A 20,871-nucleotide genomic window follows, 5' to 3' on the forward strand; every position below is an offset into this window, starting at 1 on the left:
AGTCTTTTTTTGGGGGGGGTGGGGGGGTGGGGGGGGTGCCCCAAAACCCACGAGAGCTACAGTGAACATTCGTTAGCACGTTGCCAGGCTGTAAATCAATGCGTTGTGGGTCTCGTGTCATACTGGGCTTGCAGTTCGGTTGTTCTGCGTGCCCTCATCCTTCCTCAAAAGAGCAGTGCTCTGTTTCGTAGTGGCGCCTTACGTTGCCTCCTTTAATTAACGCCACGCTTTCGGGGCATATGAGTCACACTGGTTTTGAAATGCTTGCCGGGAGAATGAACATGTATTTCTCCGTCCATTCATCTGAACAGCAACGGTTTTCCCCATCAGCCTTGCTTCTTTCGGAGCCACGCTCTCACCCCGTCCCTTCCTCTGCTCTGGTGCGCTGGACACGCAGGGTAAAGTAATTATTTTATTGGCGTAACTGAGTGAAGCGAATTTCTTATCAACTGGAGAGGCAGCGCCCGCTGTCCGTCCCCGCGACTGTCGGGAAATTCTCCATCAAAATGATCCGTTCTCGATTGGTCACGGGACGGAGCCGTCACTCGGTCCGGATCTGGGCCGAGGTCCGCCATTTGGTGATGCCTTCTATATATCCTAATATGGATGCGCCATCGCTGACCTGCAACAGTGTTAGATTTGGTGTCGTAATGGAGGATAGAAAACTAGAAGTTCGTATGAATAACTTTATTATACTCGCCAAATATTTTCAGCATAAATGCCATTTCTCAAAAACGACACCACATTTGACCATCTTTTTTGAAGGAGCTGCTTCCTTATTTTGATTCATTAAAACTTATGAAAACGAAGAAAACCCTCTTGCTAGGTGAATGTTTATCAGCCTTTAATTTCGATTGATCCCCTGAAAGAATATGTAACAATTTTTTTATTTTATTTTCCTGATTGTAGTCCTGTTTATATTTACTTTTTTTGAATGTACATTATACATGGAACACTATGCTCAGTCCTGAAGGAATAACGTTTGTAATTGTGATTAAATATGTTTTTGTACCTGTAATTTGCATTTTACAAGAAAAGAGGAAGAAGAAAAAAAGCTTGTGAAGTCAGACATTTACGACTTTCCGTGGAGTACCCGAACGCAACACCTACGCGTCACGCTGAGTCCTCTTGCTCTCGCGCTTTGACGGCCAACGCAGTCAATCCTATCAGAAGACGAAGAAAGAAGAGAAGAAGAAGAACGAAGAGGAGAAATAGAAAGAAGAGAAGAAGAAAGAAGTACAGCAGAACAACAAGAGCAAGAAAGAAGAGAAGAAGAAAGAAGAAGAGCAGAGGACAAGAGCAAAAAAGAAGAGAAGAAAGGAGACAGAAGAGAGGCGCCGACTCCGTCTTCTCGTCGCCCACCAACAATCAATTGTCAACAAAGTCGCAGTCCGGCGTGTCGTGACGTCATGAGCACGTCACCGTTACAGCTCCCTGCCGAGTTGTGGTTGCAGGTGTTCAACTTCCTGTCCTGGCGAGACAAACTGAGCGTGCGTTGCACCTGTGCCTACTTCCGTAAGGTGCTGGACGCGTCCCGCCCCCACTGGTACGGCTTCTGTGTGGTGCTGCGGAAACTGTCGCGCTACAATCGGCCATTCTGGCGCAGCTTGGCTCAGAGGCATATCGGCACTGTATCGCTGCGTTCAGGTAAGAGGAAATACCTGAGGCAGGTCTCCGCCTGGCTCCCTGCCCTCCACACGCTGCATTTGGAAGATTGGACGGACAGCAGCATTGACGAGTTGAAACTCTTTCATCAACTGCAGCACCTGTGCATCACTTCCTGTTCTGCACCCCTCAAGAGCTTTGACTTCCTTTTTCCTTTGAGCCAACATCTCTCACAGCTCAGCATCTGTAACGTCCAGTACACCTGTCCATCGTCTCACCTGCTGGCCACCATCAGTCAGCTGACACGTCTCACCTCGCTGTGTCTGCACCACGATGGCAGTCAGAGGTTTCCTGCACCATGTGGGGTCCTGAAACACCTGAAGGAGCTGAGACACCTGTCCTGGACCATGATCACCTACAGGACACTGTCTCCTGACTTCTTCAGCTCCACTCACCTCATAGATGAACATCCCACTGGTCTTCAGTTGTCTGACCTCCAGCTGTTGGATTATGATGCCACAGTGACACTGGAAGTCCTGCAGCCTTTGTCCCACCTGAGCAGCCTGTCAATCTTTCACCTGTACTCTGTCCCTGGACCCACCTGTCACCTGCAAACATGGCTGATGGCGCTGCCACACCTCCGCCACCTCAGTGTGCATGGTGAGCCTGAAAATCAATGACTGTCAATCATTCAGACTACTTCTTGCAGTAACAGTAATACCAATAATAATAGTAACAGTGCTAATAATCATCATGTATCTATTAAGAGTTTTGATTGTAACTGCTGCTTGGATCAGAAGCAGGAAATGACAGGAAGGTGAGGAGCAGTGCATGATGGGAGATGTCCACAGAGCAGGGAACAAAATAGTTGGCCACTGGATAACCTTCATTTTTGATGGTGTGATGTCAGATGTTCGATGAGTCAGAGGGTAGTAAGTTTACCTAATAAATGCCATGTTAAAGGTACAAGAGACAACTATTTGTAGAAGTCCAATTCAAAGAAAGTGTAGCCATTGAACATCTAGAAAGGTGCAGAATGAAAGTCTAAATTTACCCAAAAATAACTAGTGGTGAAACTATTATTTCACTGGGTCAAAAATGTTGCCGTCTAGTCTCCAACCAGTTGAGCATCTCTGACCCAGTGTGAGAAAGCTGCTATCCGGTGTATTAGCAACAGGGAGCTCAGGAGTTTCGGGTGCTGATTAACCAGAGGAATGTCAGAGAAACGTGAGGCTCCGTTCCGTTAGCGTCTCAAATACTGTCAGACCAACAAAGCAGCAAGACGAGGGTCAATACTGGTTCAGCAGGTCCAAGCTGCAGGACCGAAAGGACTGAACAGCCATGCTGAGGGCGCTGCTTTCTGATGGACAGCTAAGCTAATGTTGCGAACAGACAGTAACAATAGCTCAAATTAGCAACTTTAGCCCTGAGAGGTTCTTGTTATTGTTAGTGACATCATCACTATGGTGATTAGGTCAGCCACATGACTTGTCTGTTTTATTCCCTGCTATTCCACCTCTGACCACGAGGCTAGATGAGTCAATATGGTGACCTGACAAGATTAGTGCAGCAGGAGGGAGGGAGACACCTGCTGGCTGGGAGGGTGGCAGTGTTGACTACTGTACCTTTAAACTTTATCATGAATGTTGAAATCAGCTGCTAGAGGGACATCACCTGACTTGGCAACTGATCAGATGTCCACTTAGGCAACGTCTCAGTGGCACTCACATGTGACGTCCTTTTTTCACATGTTGCTGAAGGTTCCCAGTCAGTTCCTCTTTACCTACCTTGATCAGTTCTGTCTCACACTTGCTGGCAGGGCACAGTTAGAGATGATGTCACTGTGACTTGACTATCTGTGCTGTAGGCGGTCATCCTCTGGCTACATACGTGGAATTCCTGCCAACATCTCTCCTTAGTTTGACCTTGTGTGTTGACCTGCAACCAGCCGACCTGCAGACAGTGTCACTCAGAGCACCGCAGCTAGAGACCCTGCACCTGGAGCCCTGGGGCCCCTCCTCCAGCCTCGTCCGACTCCTGCCACAGCTCTTCCCCTACCTGAAAACACTCCGGATTAGGTAAATTGCCTTTAACCAGCTCATGTCCTTAGCAACCTGCTAAACTGAGCTTAACCTTTGTTTTTCCAGACATCATCATGTGCCAGATGAAGACTTTCTGCAGCTGCAGCAACTACAGTACCTGGACACACTCGAGATTCTTGATTCATACCACAGACCTGACCCCAGCGATCCGGCTAAGGTCACGTATGAGCCAAGTCCTCGCCTGCTACAGCTGACCTCTGACCTGCAGAAACACTCCAGTTGCCGACTCCGAGTGCTCATCAGTTCACAAAGAGACCCGCGTAGCTGTTACTGCGTCTCGGATTATTAAGTCTGGACCAAAAACCAGAGAAATTGCATCACTGTGGAATTCTTGAAGTATATGTGCCTCCGTTTCGTCAGGTTTTTGTTATTCCAAATTTTTAACGACTAAATATCTCCCCAACTGGACTTTGACAAACACCTCGACAAAGCCTGCGGTTGAGTGACTATCTGGTGGAGCAGCCATCTTCATTGCAAGGAAAACTTCTTAGGGTTTTTGATGGTACATTGTGAGCTGAGCTGAGAACATTTCATGAGAAGTCACACTAAACCAAATCTGACAGAGCAAACTAGGCACATTCGTCCTCGGTAGAAATGCTACCGACCTGGGATAAGTGATTGTGATGTGCCACCATGGTTCTCTCATTGCCCTCTGCACAATTAAAGCTCACATCTGATCATAATGGGGCTTGGCCATTGCACCAATTACTGCTATACTTCCAGATAATTTAATGCTACAGTAGGGTAGCCATATTACCAAAAACAAGGACACTTGGCCCGGCAATGAGATACTCAAATGATAACCGAAGATGCCTTATAATTTCTGTACATTTAAAGTACACCTCTGTATGGATAGAAAATTGTTATATTTCAAAATAAAAAGGATGTGAAAACAGGACATGTCCTAGGAACACAGATTTGTTTACCATAGCTACAGACAAGAAGCTAACCCCATTTTTACCTTATCAGAACATAACTGCTGTTGAAGACACCGAATACATAAACAAAGACTTTAATTCTCAACTTACAAACAGGATTCTTCGTATTTACAGTTAGAAAAAAATAAAAACAAAATGTCCATCTCTTTTGTGCAGTCCATTCATCTCCCCGAATGTCTTACACCAAATGGGATCTCACAGGTGTGATGGTGGCCAGAGCTTCTGGCCACTTAGCCTGTCACTCAGAAATGTCCTCTTCTTTCTTTTTCTTCTTTTTCTTCTTTTTGGCACTTTGAACAACCTGCACGACACGAGACAATGTACAGTTGTAGCATTTGACTTCATTCAGACTGAACAAGGCCGTCACTCTCGTCTAAATCGAGCAGACAAACCAGATGGACCTTCTATCCTGATCATCAGACAAAGGCCCGACTGATTAATTGGTCAACTGTAGCCAGTCGACCTGGATTTTCAGTACTAAAATGCCTTTAATATGGTATGAAGGCTCAGTTTTAGTACACACGTACTAAAACTGAACAGTTTGCTAAAATGGTAAGTTGATGAGTGTGGAATTAAAATTTAATGTAATAAGTTTCCCATGACGTGCCTTGTTTCGTCAGTCACGCTTCACTGATATTATCAGTGAAGCGTGAAATGTGTTAGCAAGCTAAAGAAAGCTAGGATAGCCCAGCTTAAATATTAGCGACCTTGCTAAAGTAGTTAGCCGAGTCAGTCACGACACCATGAATGATGCAACGCTAATGTTACAGTACCTCAAAATAATGTTACTCACTAAGCAGCTGCATGCTACCAGACTAGATCAGAACCGAGCAAATCAGGATGATGCTTCATTTCCATGCAAAAAATGTAATGGGCTGAATTTATTTTCAGACTTTTTTTTTAACTTATGGCGTTGACGAGGAGAAAGCATTAGTGGTCAAAGTTATAACTTCATGGAGAAAAGAAAATTTGAGTGCATGTTGAGAGGACATCCAAGAGGCGCATTTCAAACCCGGCTTTACCAGAGATGTTTCTGACGCTGTGTGTCCTGCCCCTCACCTCCAAACTCTCACTGACCTCCTAATGACACAGCGGGTGATGTAATGAACACCAGTAACAGACGACCATGAATTTACTGCAATTGTTAATGTTGACAGTGTCAGAGACTTCCTAGTGTTTACTGAGAGGACAGTGTGTGTGTTGCCCTTCAATTTAAATCTTTGTAAGAAGTGTTTGGAACTATTTAAGCCATCAAAAGCATTTTTTTTTTAATATGAAAAAGGGGGGGGGGGTGAATATATCGGTTCTTGGAATTTGTATTCCCCAATATCAAAATAGGCCCCCAAAAAAAACGTATCCAAGGGGCCCTAAATCAGACCCTTCAAACTCCATCAGACCAGTTGGACGAAGCTAAAAAAGGGAAGCGGCTAATGCTAGTAGGAGGAGCCCTGAACCAGCGTTCAGCCTCTCCTGTCCTCCACTGCTCCTGTTCAGCTACAGATACTCACACAAAGCTAATATACAGAGACTCATTAGCAGATGTCTGTTCCTCCTCCAGTGAGAGCACTTTGTTTAGAGTTAAGTATGAAAAAAATGTAGTAATTAGTGCAATTTGGGAGAAAATGTAAGAGCAATATTGTCCATTTATAGAATATATTTTTAATTTTAACTTTACTTTTATTGTAGGAGAATGAGTTGGGACACTATGACCATAAGTGGGTGTCAGGTCATTTGGACCTGTACTGATATTAAACATGTCAACCCATCCCACAAAAAAAAGACAACTGGGAACACTGGGAATGGAGCTGAGTACACCACATACACATCACCCCCCATTTGGTCGTATCCCAATCATAACTGAAATGGAGGGATGTATTATTCCTCTTTGGTATTTAAGCTTGCCAAGAAGTTTGGTAAACAGGATGAAGCCATCACGAACACATACACACACTCAGCCTGACTACAGTATAAAAAGTAGTATCATGATTCTGTAACTTTGGAAGACATTTCAGACTGCTGTTGCTCGTAGAGCCGTAGCCAAGAATAAAGGGATTCCCCACCTGACACTCAGTCCTCAAATTCCTCTCATCCACCTTTTCCGCCACGACATTATGTTTATATTCTGTCAATTTCAGTTCTTCGGAAAATAGAAATTAGCAAAAAATCAGCAAGGAGAGGTAACACTAAAAAAATGAAAAAAATCTACCAAGATAAATGCAATCAACACATCTCTAGTTTTATAACTAACTAATCCAATACTACTTGTCCTGTACAGGGTCTGGATCCTGTTCCAGTTGGCGTTCTTCTTCCATAATTAACAAAGGCAACTAAGCAGTTTATGGTCCTTTGGGACATGAAAGAAAGTGACATTGTCAAGTTCACTTTTGGATGCAGATAACATGTTAACACTGATGCTAACATCATGAGTTTATATATGCAGCCTCAAGCCTGGTTTATGCTTCTACGTCCTAACCCGAACCTGACGCAGACCCCTACATGGATCCTACGCCGTAGCCTGAAATGAACCTCCAAAAAATCCTGACCACGCGTCCTGACGTCAATGTCAAGGACTGCAATTAGTCCGCTAAGAATGGTTCAGCACAACAACACTGGCATTTTTTAAGTTTCTCTGGTGAGAGCTACACAGACAGACCACCTCCGCAAATGTCTTCCGCGTTGCCTGTGCTTCAACATTGGGAGTAACATTTGTTGTTCAATATCAATGAGCTCCATCTCCAAAAACACCCGCTCCATCTCAATTGCCATTGTTGTCTCTGACCTGAAGAAAACCAAGGAATCCAACAAGAGCCCCCTGAAACCATGCAAAGACACAGCCACAACCCCCTAACAGCTTGGCGGTGAATTGCAGAGCAACGTGTTCCCTCCACGCAGAACTTTGAATGCTCAATGACAGCGTAGGGTCTACGCCGTCGTCGCGACACAGAAGCATAAAGCAAGCTTCACCGTTATGAGTTGAGCAGCACATTAGCCAAACATAATCATCACCTCAGATTCAGAACATGATCTTTGATCTCTCCCCTAACCCTGAAATTAAACCTGCAGTTACCTCACCATTTTTTTTTTTTAAACAACATTGTCCCCCAGAATGAACTGACCTCTGTTTCAGGCTCAGGCCCTGCACTTTCCAGCTCCCCTTCCTCCAATTTCGATCTCTTTTCTTTCTTCTTCTTGTCTTTCTTTACTTCAACTGCAGATGGTGTGGGTGGCCCTGTCACAGCTTCAGAATCACTGTCCGTCCTCTTCCTCTGCACAAAGATGGCACATGGGTCAGTGAATCTGGATGGATGTGAGGGCAGACTGGAATATGCAAATGCTCACGTGCTATTCTAATGACAAACAAAGGAACTGATTCACATCGTGATAAGAAATGCCGAACCATTCTGAGAAAAAAAATAACATTCTTGTCAGTTGACCGCTAAAGCTAATGATAAGATGATTAAGGAGACCCACCTTTGCTGTAGGGTCACATGACTCCATCACCTTGGATGCGCTGTCAAAAACAAATTCAGAGAACATAAATGTGACCATCACTCGAATGTCAGCCCCAACGACATCACTGGTATCACTACAATTCTACAATTTCATTTAGCAGACGCTTTTGTCCAAAGCGACGTACAACACAAGCAAGAATTTAGACCTTAATTTAGAAAGTCCATAGGAAGCGCAAAAGTGCTTCAGTTGTGATTTAGTCACAGGTACTGCCATCTAGTGGCAGAAGTGTCGTTCCCCCCCCCCCTCTTTTTTTTTTTTTTTGACAGACATACAACATCACACAACACAGTTAGTGCTACATAAAATCACTAAGTGCTGGGTCTTGGACCCTCTGACTGATTCTACCCCACAGGACAAAGAGGAGAAGAGTCAGGTTAACTGTCACTGTCCTCAGATGAGCTGCACTTCAGTAACCAACCAAGTGAAGAAGCTCAGAGCTGAAAGTTCTTGTAGCAGAGCGACTCCCTCCAAGAGCACAGCAGCTCAGCAAGGGATAACTGTCTGCAGCTGACTGACACATCACTAACCCAACCCCCCCAAGATAAGCATACCTGTAATCAACATATTGGTTCTTCCAATCATCTGGTGTGCTGCCGTTTGGTTTCCCGCGTTTGTCAAGGAGTCCCTTCTGAATCATCATCTTCTTCTGACTCGCCTGGTGGTGAAATGACTACATTGAATAACTCTGCCAATGGATAAGTTCAGTAAAGCTCAATTGAGCATGACAGCACCTTTGGCCCCAGACCCCATTTCCGAGGATACGTGTCTCGCTCCATGATCACCCTCTTAATCTTTGCAACAACTCCGTGGTCACATGTTGAGATAACAGCTGTGGTCATCAGAGCGACGGCTGGACAACAGAACAGGCATTTAATAGTTGGTAGGAGAGAAAGAAATTTCTGTAAACATATGGAGAAGCCATCAGAAAAGGGTGATAGATAGCAGGTCATCATAGCCCAAGAGCTACTGCAGCTACTGATGTCATCATGTGGCTTTTCCAGATGCTCACCAGCACACACCCTGAGCTGCCACTCACCTGTGCAGATAGCCTCTCCCTTGGTTGTAATAACTACAATGTCCTGGTTAACCTCAATGCCGTCTTCATATCTTAGGACACCTGGCAGCATGATTTTAGCCCCATAACAGATAGCATTAACCTGGAGACACAATGGGTCACTAAGACATGTGATAAACATGGATGTAAGGTTGGCTAGCAGGTGGAGGAGGACTCACAGCGCTGTCTTTCATCACTAGACGCTTATGTGACACAAGCAGCTTCTCCAGAGGGAAGATAACTCTCCTCAGGTACGTCTCATCTTTGTTGTGGTCAAACTGCCACTGAGCATCCAGGACATCATGCATTGTCACCATATTGTCCTGAACAGACGAGACCAAGACATTAAAAATGTCACCCTGGAAAAACAACAAAAAAACTCTCCTGCAAAGAGACTTTGACCATTGAAAGAATATGTGAAACGTGAAAATGATTCTGGCAGATTCTAGCTCCAACTATATTCAGGCTAAATCATTTCACTTTCAAACATGAGTGGGGTCTGAATGCCAATCCACATGTCAGCAGCCGTGAGTGATGTCACCTGCATCAGCAATGGTGCCAGACAAACTTTCCTCTGCAATTTCTGTTCCAAAGTTGAATTAACAGACCTACACTTCGCAGCAGGACTGCACTCAACACTTTGGCTTTCAGGTTAGTCAAATGGTACCAACCTTCTCTCCCAAGACTCCTGAGCGGACCCTCCTCAACTCCTGCATCTGACCTCCGACCCCAAGTAGCAGACCCAGGTGGACACAAAGTGTCCGGATGTATGTTCCTGCCTCACAGCTCACCCAGAAAATACCTGCAATACAGAAATATACGGGACCGTTATGACTACATGCAAACTTGCTTTTACCATAGAGCTCATCAACAATTTGATGGCACACCAGAACCAATCAGGTTCAGCCTCTTTGTTGTTGCTCAGTCTAAGTGGGAAGAGCAGTTTAGATGGGTGACTGTCATAAGCAGGCTCACTTCCCCAAGCTAAGCATGAAGAAGTCCTTCATCCGAAAAGCTGTAATTTTTAATTCCAAGTTATTAGGGTGCAGCTTTAAAATTGTATTTTTTTTTTTTACACTTAATATTGTCTGCTTTTTGTATCATGCTCATGAAGACAAACTTCTACTTTAGCACAGCAACAACTGAAGCTGGTCAACATACAGAAGCACATTAGCTGGCTATGTATAGAACCTGTAGGCACCTGGAGGCTAGGTTGGCAGCTACTACATATCCCATCTCTTCTTAGGTACAATCATATTTGGAGGTGTGGGGTGGTTGGGGGACCAATGAAGACTCCAATTATGAAATGTTGGAAAAGTATCAAATTTGATAAATCATTATATTGCTCAATGGAGTGATGTTTGTCAGTTACAGACTCCATGATCAGAAAAGGCATTGACAAGTGATATTACCCAGCCTCCTCTCAGGGTCGTACTCGATGAGTTTGCTCTCGTAGATTGTTCGGACTCTCAGCTGACGCTTGACAGCGGCTATCAGCGGTGGTCGCTGGAACAGAGCGCCTGTCAGAGTCTCCAAGGCCTACAGACACAAACCAACTTAGTAAGGTCACATAACTGAGAAACAAAGCTGAGTGACCCGATGATTTCAGGAGAAGAAGGTGATGGCCATGCCATCAGCCCGAAGGACGCTCTGAAGTAATTCAATACAATGTAAACGCTTTTAATCTGCGATGTTGTGCCAAACTTTGTTCTGATATATTTGTATTGTACATCTATGCCAAGACAGCTTACCCTAGCCAGCGTGTGCTCACTCTCAATGGCGTTGTGCAGCCGAACAATTCCCACATACTCCTTCCCTGCAACACACAGTAGTGAGGAGGTTGCTTGGTTTAATATAGCAGCACACCTGGCAGCCAGGTGGAGACATAACTCAGAACATACCGGCGCTCTGCTGCGACTTAACCAGACGTGTGGCTCTGTCCACACAGACAATCAGACAGCCAGTAACCTTTGGGTCAAGAGTCCCACTGTGCCCCGTCTTCTCCACCCGCAGGATCCTCCTGATCCATGCCACGACCTCATGAGACGATGGGTTGGCTGGTTTGTCAAGGTTGATGAAGCCCGACCTTAAGAGGAGATAAGCAGACAACATTAACGTATCTGGTATTGACTGATTTAGAGCTGCAATTACTATCGGTACATTGCTAACTTTCATTTCTCATAAATCTGAGGCAGCGAACAAATCAATATTCAGACTGGTCTGACAAGGGTTTCCCATGCAATATGGTTTTCACTACAAAACTCTCCTCACATAACTTCAGGCCAGCAAATAATGTCTTCTGTATTTGGGGAAATCAATCCCTCTAGGAGTTGCTGGTTGTGACCTCTGTGTCCTGATTATTATTCTCTCATAAACCTGCTTGGCTGGGTGAACCCAAGATGTTCAGTTGCGTTGGCAGAAAGGGGAACAAAAGTAAATGAAATTGCAAATCAACAGGAAGGCATAGTAAAATAAGAAGCCTCAACTGTACTGTATACATAAAACTACAAATGTCCATCAGTGGTATTAAAAAAATACTACACACACAAGGCATCAAAAAGACATTCGCAGGCCTACCATAACACCATACGCATTTTTTAAATGGACCGTCATGCAAATTCAGTGGACATTACCCTGCAGTATGCTCAGATCAACCTTAAACATGTGGCACATGAGGTGTTTGACATCCTGCTGTAATTGGCTAATTTTGGACACTCATTGGTAATGACACATCTGGCTGAAGAGTAACGGATTAGAGTGAGATTAACAGTGGGCAGGAGTTGCTCATCCACCACACGCCCAACTCTTACCTGACATAATCCTGAATGTTTCTCTTCAGGGGGTTGCTGCCGTTTGGCAGTGGTGTGTAATGAGCAGTTCTGATGTTCAGTTTGTCAAAATTCTGCAAGAGGAAAAAGTAACAACAAAGGTTGTTTACTCATTCTGAAGACACAACCAACAAGAAATCATTTAACAATCAAGATAAAGCCACAGTGGCATGTGATCAGAACAAAACTCTTCTTGGCGGCAACTTCGGTTAGCACTTGTCTCCACGCAACTCCGGTCCCTGCTCAGCAGAACACTGAGAGATGGCCATTGCCGCAGTGAAGGTGCCCCACACCCAGAACAGGAGGGGACGCAAACTGACACAAAGACGCCGCTCAGCGAATGGATAAACTTATTCATCAAGTCACAAGCTGATGACTTCAATGTTAATTAATTAATGTTAACCCCAACACAAGTGATACCTTGAGGAGGAGTGGCCACTGAGACGTGTCCAGAGTGGCAACTTTGGACTCTGGCTGGATGAAGAAGTCCCCACTCTGCTGGATCTCCTGTGGATGCAATAATGTTTATTATGGGGACAACAAACCGAAACACTACAAAAATCATCTCAGACATAGAACTCACCCCAACATCTTCACTAACTCGCTTTGTCTTCTTCTTCTTCTTGACAGAAGCTGTAGCAACACAACCACAAGGCAAACATTTTCAAAAGGTCATATTTGTAACATATGCTGTTAGTTTCCACCACCGTTGAACCATTCAGGCCTTGACCACATGTTTCTAACCCCACGTGGTTTCCATACAGTGCAGAGGACCATCGAGCCCACGTGGCCTCTACGGCGACACGTGCTTGTTAGCATAAGGAGACGCAGCTCGTGCTAACACTGAGCAAAAAGGCCCAGTAACATCTACACTGACCTGCGTCTAGATCGTGTAAGGAATATAGGAAAATGTAATGCCGCTTTCTTTATATCACGTGAACTTCAGACAACTTTGACACCAATGAGTAATGAAACGCATCAAGTTTAAAATCAGTGTTAGAGTGTTAAAAGGTCTGTTAGAGTAAAAGTCAAGTAGACATTAGCGAACACGAGTTAATTAGCAGGGTGAGGCAGTTAGCTAGCTAACAAGCATGGCGATCAGAGAAGCAACCCACGCCGGCCTCTGCTACATGACGGACACCTTTTCCGTCATAGACACGCCGAACTCGAGCCGACGAGAACTCAAGCAGGGGACTAAACACACCAATGAAACCCGACAGAATTGCGAGAATCAGTTTTCTGAATTGACTTTCCTCCACGCAGTCGAGGCGTCAACCACCAACACGCTTTTTAATCATGCAATACCACACGAGTTTTCTGATTGTTCCAGGCGAAACGAGCTGAACACTCACCGTCTGTATCCGCCATCTTCACGGCAAGGACCGTCCGTGCAACTCCGGCAATGCTGCCTCTTCTTCTCCTTCTTCTTCTTCTTCTTCTTCTTCTTCTTCTTTTAAAAAAAATGTTTTGTGGCGGCTGGCGTCAACTTATAGGTGCATTTGCCGCCACCTAACGGATTGGAGTGTGGAGCAGTAGATAAGCAGTTACAGACGATATATACAAGGGTAACAAAAGACCGAAACCAACATCAGAACAAAAAAATAAAAAATAAAGAAAAGGAAAAACCCATAAATAGTTAAATAAAACACCAACCAAATCCTCTCCATTAACCTTATATTTCTTAGATATTTCCTTACATGTTTATTTACATTTTCTGTCCTTTTTAACGTTTAATGTGAATCCTATTTTTTCCCTTTCTAGTCCTGTCTTTAACCTTCTCCTCTCCCTCTCATATTCCTTACACTCCATCATCACATGCTCTACTGTTTCCTTTTTTTTATTACACTTTCTACAGTTACCTGTAGGATGTTTCCCTATCAAGTGTAATGTGCTGTTTAACCCTGGGTGTCCCAGTCTGAGCCTAGTGATGACCACCTCCTCCTTCCTGTTCCCGCTCAAAACCTGTTGATGTCCCACTTGTTTCTGTATACTGTAGAAGTGCCGTCCTGTTTCATTTGTGTCCCTGTATTCTTGCCATACCTTTTGGATATGTCTTTTGATGATCGCCTTCCCTTCATTTTTACCTCTCAGAATATTGATGTTAATTGCTTGTAATCTGGTTGCCTGTTTTGCTAAAATGTCAACTTCTTCATTTCCCTCCACCCCTACATGAGCTGGACCCACACAAAACTGACTGTCTTTTCCCTGCTATGTAGTTCACGTACCAGCTGGTGTATTTCCAACACCAGGTCTTGTCTGCAGGATTTCATGGTTTTTATGCTTTCTAATGCTGTCCAACTGTCCGAAGCCACCAAAGAATGCATTTCGCTATTTCCTTTAAACCCTCTTAGTGCAAGAATGATTGCTATTAACTCCACTGAGTAAACTGATGCATGATCTGTTATTCTTTTCTTAATTTCTACTCTTTGCTATGGAATGTACACCGCTGCCCCGGTCCTTCCAGTTTCTGGGTTTTTTGACCCATCTGTAAAAATCAATAACTTATCTGTATACCTTCGCTCTAGATATTTTTGCACCATTACACCAATGTGTCTTGTTCTTGTTTTCCTGTTTTTGATCCTGTTCTGGATTACTAAATCAACTGATGGCTCCTGGAATACCCATGGTGGAGTGTCTGTGAGTGATACATTCATTATGTATTTCATATTGTGTAACCCAATATGTTCCGCTCTTATATTCCCAATCCAACCCAAGTTCCAAAAGATGGTTTTATGATGTTCTGCACACTCCTTTATGACAGCTTTTGCTGGGTGCGATTGATTATGTCCCTGCAGGTAAATCCAGTACTCCAGCATGATCTTCAGTCTTCTTAATCTGAAGGGTTGTTGCCCCATTTCAACCTGAAATGCTGCTACAGGAGATGTTTTGAAAGCTCCACTACTTATTCGCAGTGCCTTCGCCTGCTCTGCATCCAGCTTTTCCAGATGACTCTCTGCTGCCGACATGCACGCCACACTGGCATAGTGTATTCTTGATCTGAGCATAGCTTGATACTTATCATAGCTTTCCTGCTCTTCCCACTCTCGCCCTGCCAACACCTCATCAGATTGTTCACTCTTTTACACCTGCCCACCACTCTTTCTATGTGCTCTTTCCATGTAAGTTTTTCATCGAATAAAACCCCCCAAAACCGAATAACTTTCACCTGCTCTAATTGCTGACCGTATATTTTTATCGACACCTCCTTATGCCGTTTTGTAAAACATGTTTCTTAGGTTTTTGCCACCGATATTACAAATCCCCACCTGTTCGCCCACTCTTCTACTTTCCTTACTGCTGCCTGTAGTTTTCCTTGCAAAAATGTTTGATTCTTCCACTTTCCCACAGTGCCCCATCATCCGCAAACAATGACTTACTTATCCCTTCTTCCACCCCTTCAAATATATCATTTATCATACAATTAAAAAGACCGGACTACAAACACTCCCTTGTTGCGTTCCATTTTCTACCTCGTACACCCGTGAATACTCCTTCCCTACGCTCACCTCTATTGTTCTCCCAAATAAAAAACCCAACACCCAGTTGTAGAGCTTTCCCCTTACTCCCATCTTTTCTATCTTGACTAACAGCCCTTCTTTCCATAACATATCATACGCCTTTTATATATCGAAGCACACTGTCATCACCATCTCTTTGTTTGTTTGTGCTTTTCTGATTTCTGATTCTAGCCTTATAACTGCATCCATGGTATTCCTTCCCTTATGGAACCCAATCTGATACGGAGACAACAGCTCTTTAATCTCCAAAAACACCATCATTGTTCCGTTACCATTTTTTCCATTGTTTTCCCTAACTGTGACGTTAATGCTATAGGTGTTAGGGATCCTCCCTCCCGTGCTCTCCATGGCCCTCCTCAGGCTGATTCCAGCACAGGAGCTGCCTATCAGCAATCAGCCATGCCTGCAGGCAATTGCTGGGCCAGCTATAAAAGGAATCCAGGGCCTTCAACCCGGGCTTGATCGTACTGACCCCATGTGGTAAACTTTGCCGACAAGCTCCTTTGTTTTTGTCGCAGTTTACTATTTAATTGTTCACTTCCTTCGCTTGCTTCTAGCCGTTCGTTTGTCACTCATCCCATTTGACTTTGTTTTTTTTCCCCAAGATTCCCCCTGGTCCCAGCTGCCTCCGAGAACCCCTCTGTGATTTCCTCCGTGTCCGTCGTCTGCCTCCTCGACTCCTCGACCCTCCACGAGTCCACGCCATATTCCTGGACCATTCCCTATCCTCGACCCTCGCCTTCACCTCAGTCTCTGTCTCCTGGACGAATCCCAACTCCCTGCCTTTGCCTTCCCTCCTCTGGACCCTTGTGCCCTCTGTCCCTAGCGGTAGGGTTCCCTTCCCCACGGACTGGTTAGTACACGCACACGCAACATTTCACAATGCACACCCACGCATACACATAGTCAAATTACACATCTCATTCTTACACAGCTACACACAACATTCCCCCCATTTTTAGGTCCCTAAGTTAGTGTAGATTTTGTTCCTTCCCCTTTTCCTCCATCCAATAAACAGCCTTCGGGTGGTTGAATCTGGCTCCCTGTGTTCTGTCTGTCTGTGGTTGTGCTACCTGGGTCCAGACCCATTTTGGGTCGCCTTATTCTGAGCATAACAATAGGCCTGTAATTTGATGGATCTGTTGCTTTTTTACCTTGTTTCAAAATAGGAATGATTACTGAGTGCTTCCATGCTTGTGGTGCCTCCCCTGACTCCCATACTCTTTTGAATAATTTCAAGATTTCATTCAATGAACTATCGTCAATATGATCCAACATGCAATAACAGATGTCATCTTTTCCTGGTGCTGATTGCCTGGTTCTGGAGATGGCTCTCCTTAGCCCGTACATGCTGAATTCTAGACCCAACTGATCCCCTCTTACATCCTTTTTCTTGTTAACTGACGGATTTTGCTCCAAAATGTTCTGCCATTGTAGTTCTGCCTCTGATGAGATATAATTTGAGCTATGCACTGTATGAGTGATTCTGCCAACAATTCTGACTGTCTTCCTCATCACTGCCTGTGACTTTTTGTATCGTATCAATGAATCCATTGTATGGTTGTTTATTTAATGTCGTAAATGCCCTATTCTGCATTCTTATAGCCTATTTACATTCTTCATTCCACCACAGCATTCTCTTTTCCCTTTTACCCCTGACACTTTTGGGATAGTTCCCTTAGGTGATTGTATTATTGCTGTTACGATTGCTCTATTCCATTCTTCATTGTTTGCCCTTTCCCCTTCTTTGGTCTTCTCCATCTTGTTTGTAATTATCTCTTGAAATGTGTTCCATTGAGCTTTATCTACCCTCCATCGTGGTATCTCACTATGCTCTTCTAGCTGAGTTTCTAATCCTGTTTTACTGATGATTGGGAAGTGGTCACTTCCCATTAATGAATCATTTAGTACTTCCCAACCTGCAATCTCATTTGTCATAAATGTTAAATCTATCACACTTTCCTTATTTCTTACACAATCATATCTCATACCCCTTCCATCATTCATACAGACTAAATCTTTATCTTGTAGAAACTCTTCCACTATTTGCCCATTTGTATCTGTCCTCTCACTTCCCCATACCATGTTATGTGCATTAAAATCCCCACACCACACTACTTTTCCCTGCACTTCCCCAAGGTTAGGGGTATAAGGGAAGAGTACCACCCCAGGCAAAGTGGTGCACTTTGGAACCGTAAGGTGTAGGAGGCTGAAACTTGGCCCATACTGTTCTGATGGTCGGCGGAGTGATTGGTGAAAGTTTCAAGTGGATTGGAGCAAAGGGGGCGGAGTTATGGGCAAAAAAGCCTCTATTACTATTACTCCTAAAGAGTCTCCAGCTGGTCCAGAACGCTACAGTGAGGGTTTTGACGGGAGTTAAGAAGAGAGAACACATCTCTCCCACTTTAGCTTCTCTCCACTGGCTTCCTGTAGGATCTAGAATCGACTTCAAAGTCCTTCTGCTGACTTATAAGGCTCTCAATGATAAAGCTCCATCCTATTTGAAAGAGCTCATTAGTCCCTACTGTCTGACCAGAGCACTCCGCTCCCAGAATGCAGGTCTGTTAGTGACTCCCAGTATCAATAAAAACAGACTGGGAGGTAGAGCCTTTAGTTACCGGGCTCCTCTACTGTGGAACCAGCTCTCTCCATGGGTCAGAGAGGCAGACACTTTAACTACGTTTAAGTCCAGGCTTAAGACCTTCCTCTATGACAGAGCCTTCAGTTAGGACTGGTTCAGGTAGCTCTGAACCATTGATAGCTATGCTGCTACAGGCTTAGACTGCTGGGGGACACATCAGGTTACATGGAGCCCTTCCCTCCTCTCCTCTCCTCTCCCCCTCTCTCCTCCTCTCCTCCCTGCACATTTTTGGAACTGTCACTACCACTACTTGTTGCACTTTGTAGTTTGGCCTTGGTGTCTCGCAGTCTCTCTGTGTTTCCACAGATCCACCAGAGCCCCAACCGCCGCCTGCATCGCCCCCCCCCCTCTTATTCCCTACTGTTACACTGGCCTGCACTCCCCTTCCATGAACCAGTCTGCCATCCAGTCCCCCATCAAGCTGGCTTGCTCTCCCTGCCTCCCCTACCAGAAGCTTCCTTCTTCAGCTGTTATTAACATCTCCGTGTTTCTCACATTCTGCATTGTAAACTGTTTTCTTGTCTGTAACAACATCTACTGCACGTCTGTCCGTCCTGGGTGAGGGATCCTCCTCTGTTGCTCACCCTGTTAAAAGGGTTTTCTATGGAGTTTTTCCTCAGTCGATGTGAGGGTCTGAGGGCAGAGGATGTTGTTATGATGCCATGTGAAGCCCTTTGAGACAAACTGTTGGTGAAAACGGGCAATACAAATAAAATTGCCTTGCCTTGCCTTGCCTATTTTGACCTTCATTGGCGGTGCACTTTTGAGCTGTAGGGGGCAGAGTGCTGAGACTCTGGCTACCCCCCCCCCAAATGTAGGTATGGGCTTTCCAACGAGCCTAGGCTCGAATCTCTAGGATGTTAGGGTTAGGGTTTAGGTATAAGGTAAGAGTACCACCCCACTGAAAGTGGTGCACTTTGGAACCGTAAGGTATAGGAGGCTGAAAGTTGGTGCTGAAGTGTGTTGGTGAGTGTGGGTGTGTGTTTGTGTGCCTGTGTGTGGTTAGCGTTAGGGTTAGGGTGGTTTAGGGTAGGGTTAGGGTTAGGTATAAGGTTAGGGTTAGGGTTAGGGTTAGGGTAGGGTTAGGGTTAGGGTTAGGGTTAGGGTTGGGTTAGGGTTAGGGTTAGGGTTAGGGTTTAGGGTTTAGGGTTAGGGTTAGGGTTAGGGGGTTCGGGTTCGGGTTAGGGTTAGGGGGTTCGGGTTCGGGTTAGGGTTCGGGTTAGGGTTCGGGTTTGGGGTTCGGGTTCGAGTTAGGGGGGTTTGGGTTTGGGTTAGGGGGGTAGGGTTCGGGTCCGGGTTCGGGTTTGGGTTAGGGTTTGGGTTCGGGTTTAGAGTTCGGGATCGGGGTTCGGGTTCGGGTTCGGGGTTCGGGCTAGCGTTCGGTCTAGGGTTAGGGTTAGGGGGTTAGGGTTAGGGTTAGGGAATCCATATCATAATTATTTCACTTAAATAGGCATTATGAATATTACATATACACCTGTAATATTATCCTTTATAATATTTTAAATATTGATTATTCATCATCTTTTTATTATTTATCATTTAGACCCAATGGCTGAAGAGTATCCAGGAGGTTGATCCACTTTCTCTCTGCTCTCCTACGTTGTGTTGTGGACCAGTGTGGGTTCCCTTCCAGAATGGTGGTTTTATAAATGTTATGTTTGTGTTGATAAAATCTGGTCCGAATCGTGTTACCTGTCTCTCCCACATATTGTGTGTCACACACAGTGCAAAAAAATAAATACACACAATTTCTAGAATCAATACTGGTTCCTGATTGTGTCTAAAAAACATTATTATTGTGTCTATTGCGCACCCAAAGATGGTGCTGAAAAAATTCTCCGCGCTCTAAGGACTTAGGATTCCTCATAGGTTTGAGTTTGGCCTTTACTAAATAATCCTGTAAGTTTTTGTTTTTCTTATAGGCAGCAATAAGTCTATGATTCTGGAGCAGTGTGGAGTCCTCAATCCCCTGTTGGAAGTGTTTCCTAATCGCTCTGACTAAGTTAACAGCGGACGTAGAATAATTGATAACTATAGGGAGAAGAGAAGAGATCACAATAGGTCTGGTCTCTTTACATGTCTTGAGGGATTTTCTCAAAAAGGAGCGAGAGTACCCTCTAGTGGCCAATGTGGAGAATAGTATTTTGGTGGCCACTTTAAAATCCTCTTCTCTCGTGCAGACTCTGTGGAATCTAAGAAGCTGAGATTTAACAATTCCTGCGTAGGTATGTTTGGGATGGTAACTAAATTTATACAATAAGGAATGAGTATCTGTTTTTTTTTTTAATATTTTAGTGTCCAATTTATGTGTGAGTAAAAAATTAGGTCCTTTATATGTAGTTGTGTCTAGAAAATCAACAGAGGTCGAATCAATTACAGCTTTCAATTTAATAGATGCGTTATGATTATTGAGGGTGTTTAGGAAGATCTCAAAATCCTCCCTCGTGTGCTGCCAGATTCCCCAAATGTCATCCAAGTATCGGAAGTAATGAAGAGGTTTTTCAGGCAAGTTAGAATAGCTGTTTGTTCCCATTGAGCCATAAATATGTTTGCGTAGGCGGGGGCGAATTTCTTTCCCATCGCGTACCTTTAATTTGTAAGAAATATTTGTTATTAAATTCAAAATCATTCCGAGTTCAGTTAATTTGGAGTAGTTCTAATAATTCTTT

At 44.4% G+C, this 20,871-nt stretch overlaps 2 protein-coding genes and 1 non-coding gene across 4 annotated transcripts; 1 reads left to right on the forward strand and 2 right to left on the reverse strand.

Moving 5' to 3' along the window:
- The first annotated feature begins 40 nt into the window (after positions 1 to 40).
- LOC147247014 (uncharacterized) lies at positions 41 to 4,995 on the forward strand. 2 transcript variants are annotated; one of them, XM_086182877.1, is made up of 3 exons: positions 41 to 2,265; positions 3,554 to 3,683; positions 3,753 to 4,995. In XM_086182877.1, the coding sequence occupies exons 1-3, from the start codon at positions 1,410 to 1,412 to the stop codon at positions 3,994 to 3,996; spliced, it is 1,230 nt and encodes a 409-aa protein (XP_086039003.1). In that variant the 5' UTR covers positions 41 to 1,409; the 3' UTR covers positions 3,997 to 4,995. The 2 variants fall into 2 exon arrangements, with proteins under 2 accessions (XP_086039003.1, XP_086039002.1); XM_086182876.1 differs by having other exon boundaries at positions 45 to 2,265; positions 3,473 to 3,683.
- On the reverse strand, positions 4,704 to 13,501 carry dkc1 (dyskeratosis congenita 1, dyskerin). The gene is made up of 15 exons (XM_086182875.1): positions 13,393 to 13,501; positions 12,624 to 12,673; positions 12,461 to 12,547; positions 12,023 to 12,114; positions 11,114 to 11,298; positions 10,964 to 11,028; positions 10,625 to 10,751; positions 9,884 to 10,014; positions 9,392 to 9,535; positions 9,195 to 9,315; positions 8,890 to 9,008; positions 8,710 to 8,813; positions 8,117 to 8,156; positions 7,762 to 7,911; positions 4,704 to 4,946 (listed from the first exon to the last, which is right to left on the reverse strand). Exons 1-15 carry the CDS (start codon positions 13,406 to 13,408, stop codon positions 4,884 to 4,886), a joined length of 1,494 nt encoding a protein of 497 aa, XP_086039001.1. The 5' UTR covers positions 13,409 to 13,501; the 3' UTR covers positions 4,704 to 4,883.
- Positions 9,075 to 9,151, reverse strand: LOC147247016 (small nucleolar RNA SNORD83). Its single transcript, XR_015109924.1, has one exon. It is a non-coding gene; the product is annotated as a small nucleolar RNA SNORD83 (small nucleolar RNA).
- Positions 13,502 to 20,871: the final 7,370 nt, after the last annotated feature.

Source organism: Aulostomus chinensis, chromosome 17 (genome assembly GCF_037954235.1).
Source record: "Aulostomus chinensis isolate RoL2024-O1b breed Wild chromosome 17, RoL_Achi_v1.0, whole genome shotgun sequence".
Taxonomy (NCBI): Eukaryota; Metazoa; Chordata; class Actinopteri; order Syngnathiformes; family Aulostomidae; genus Aulostomus; species Aulostomus chinensis.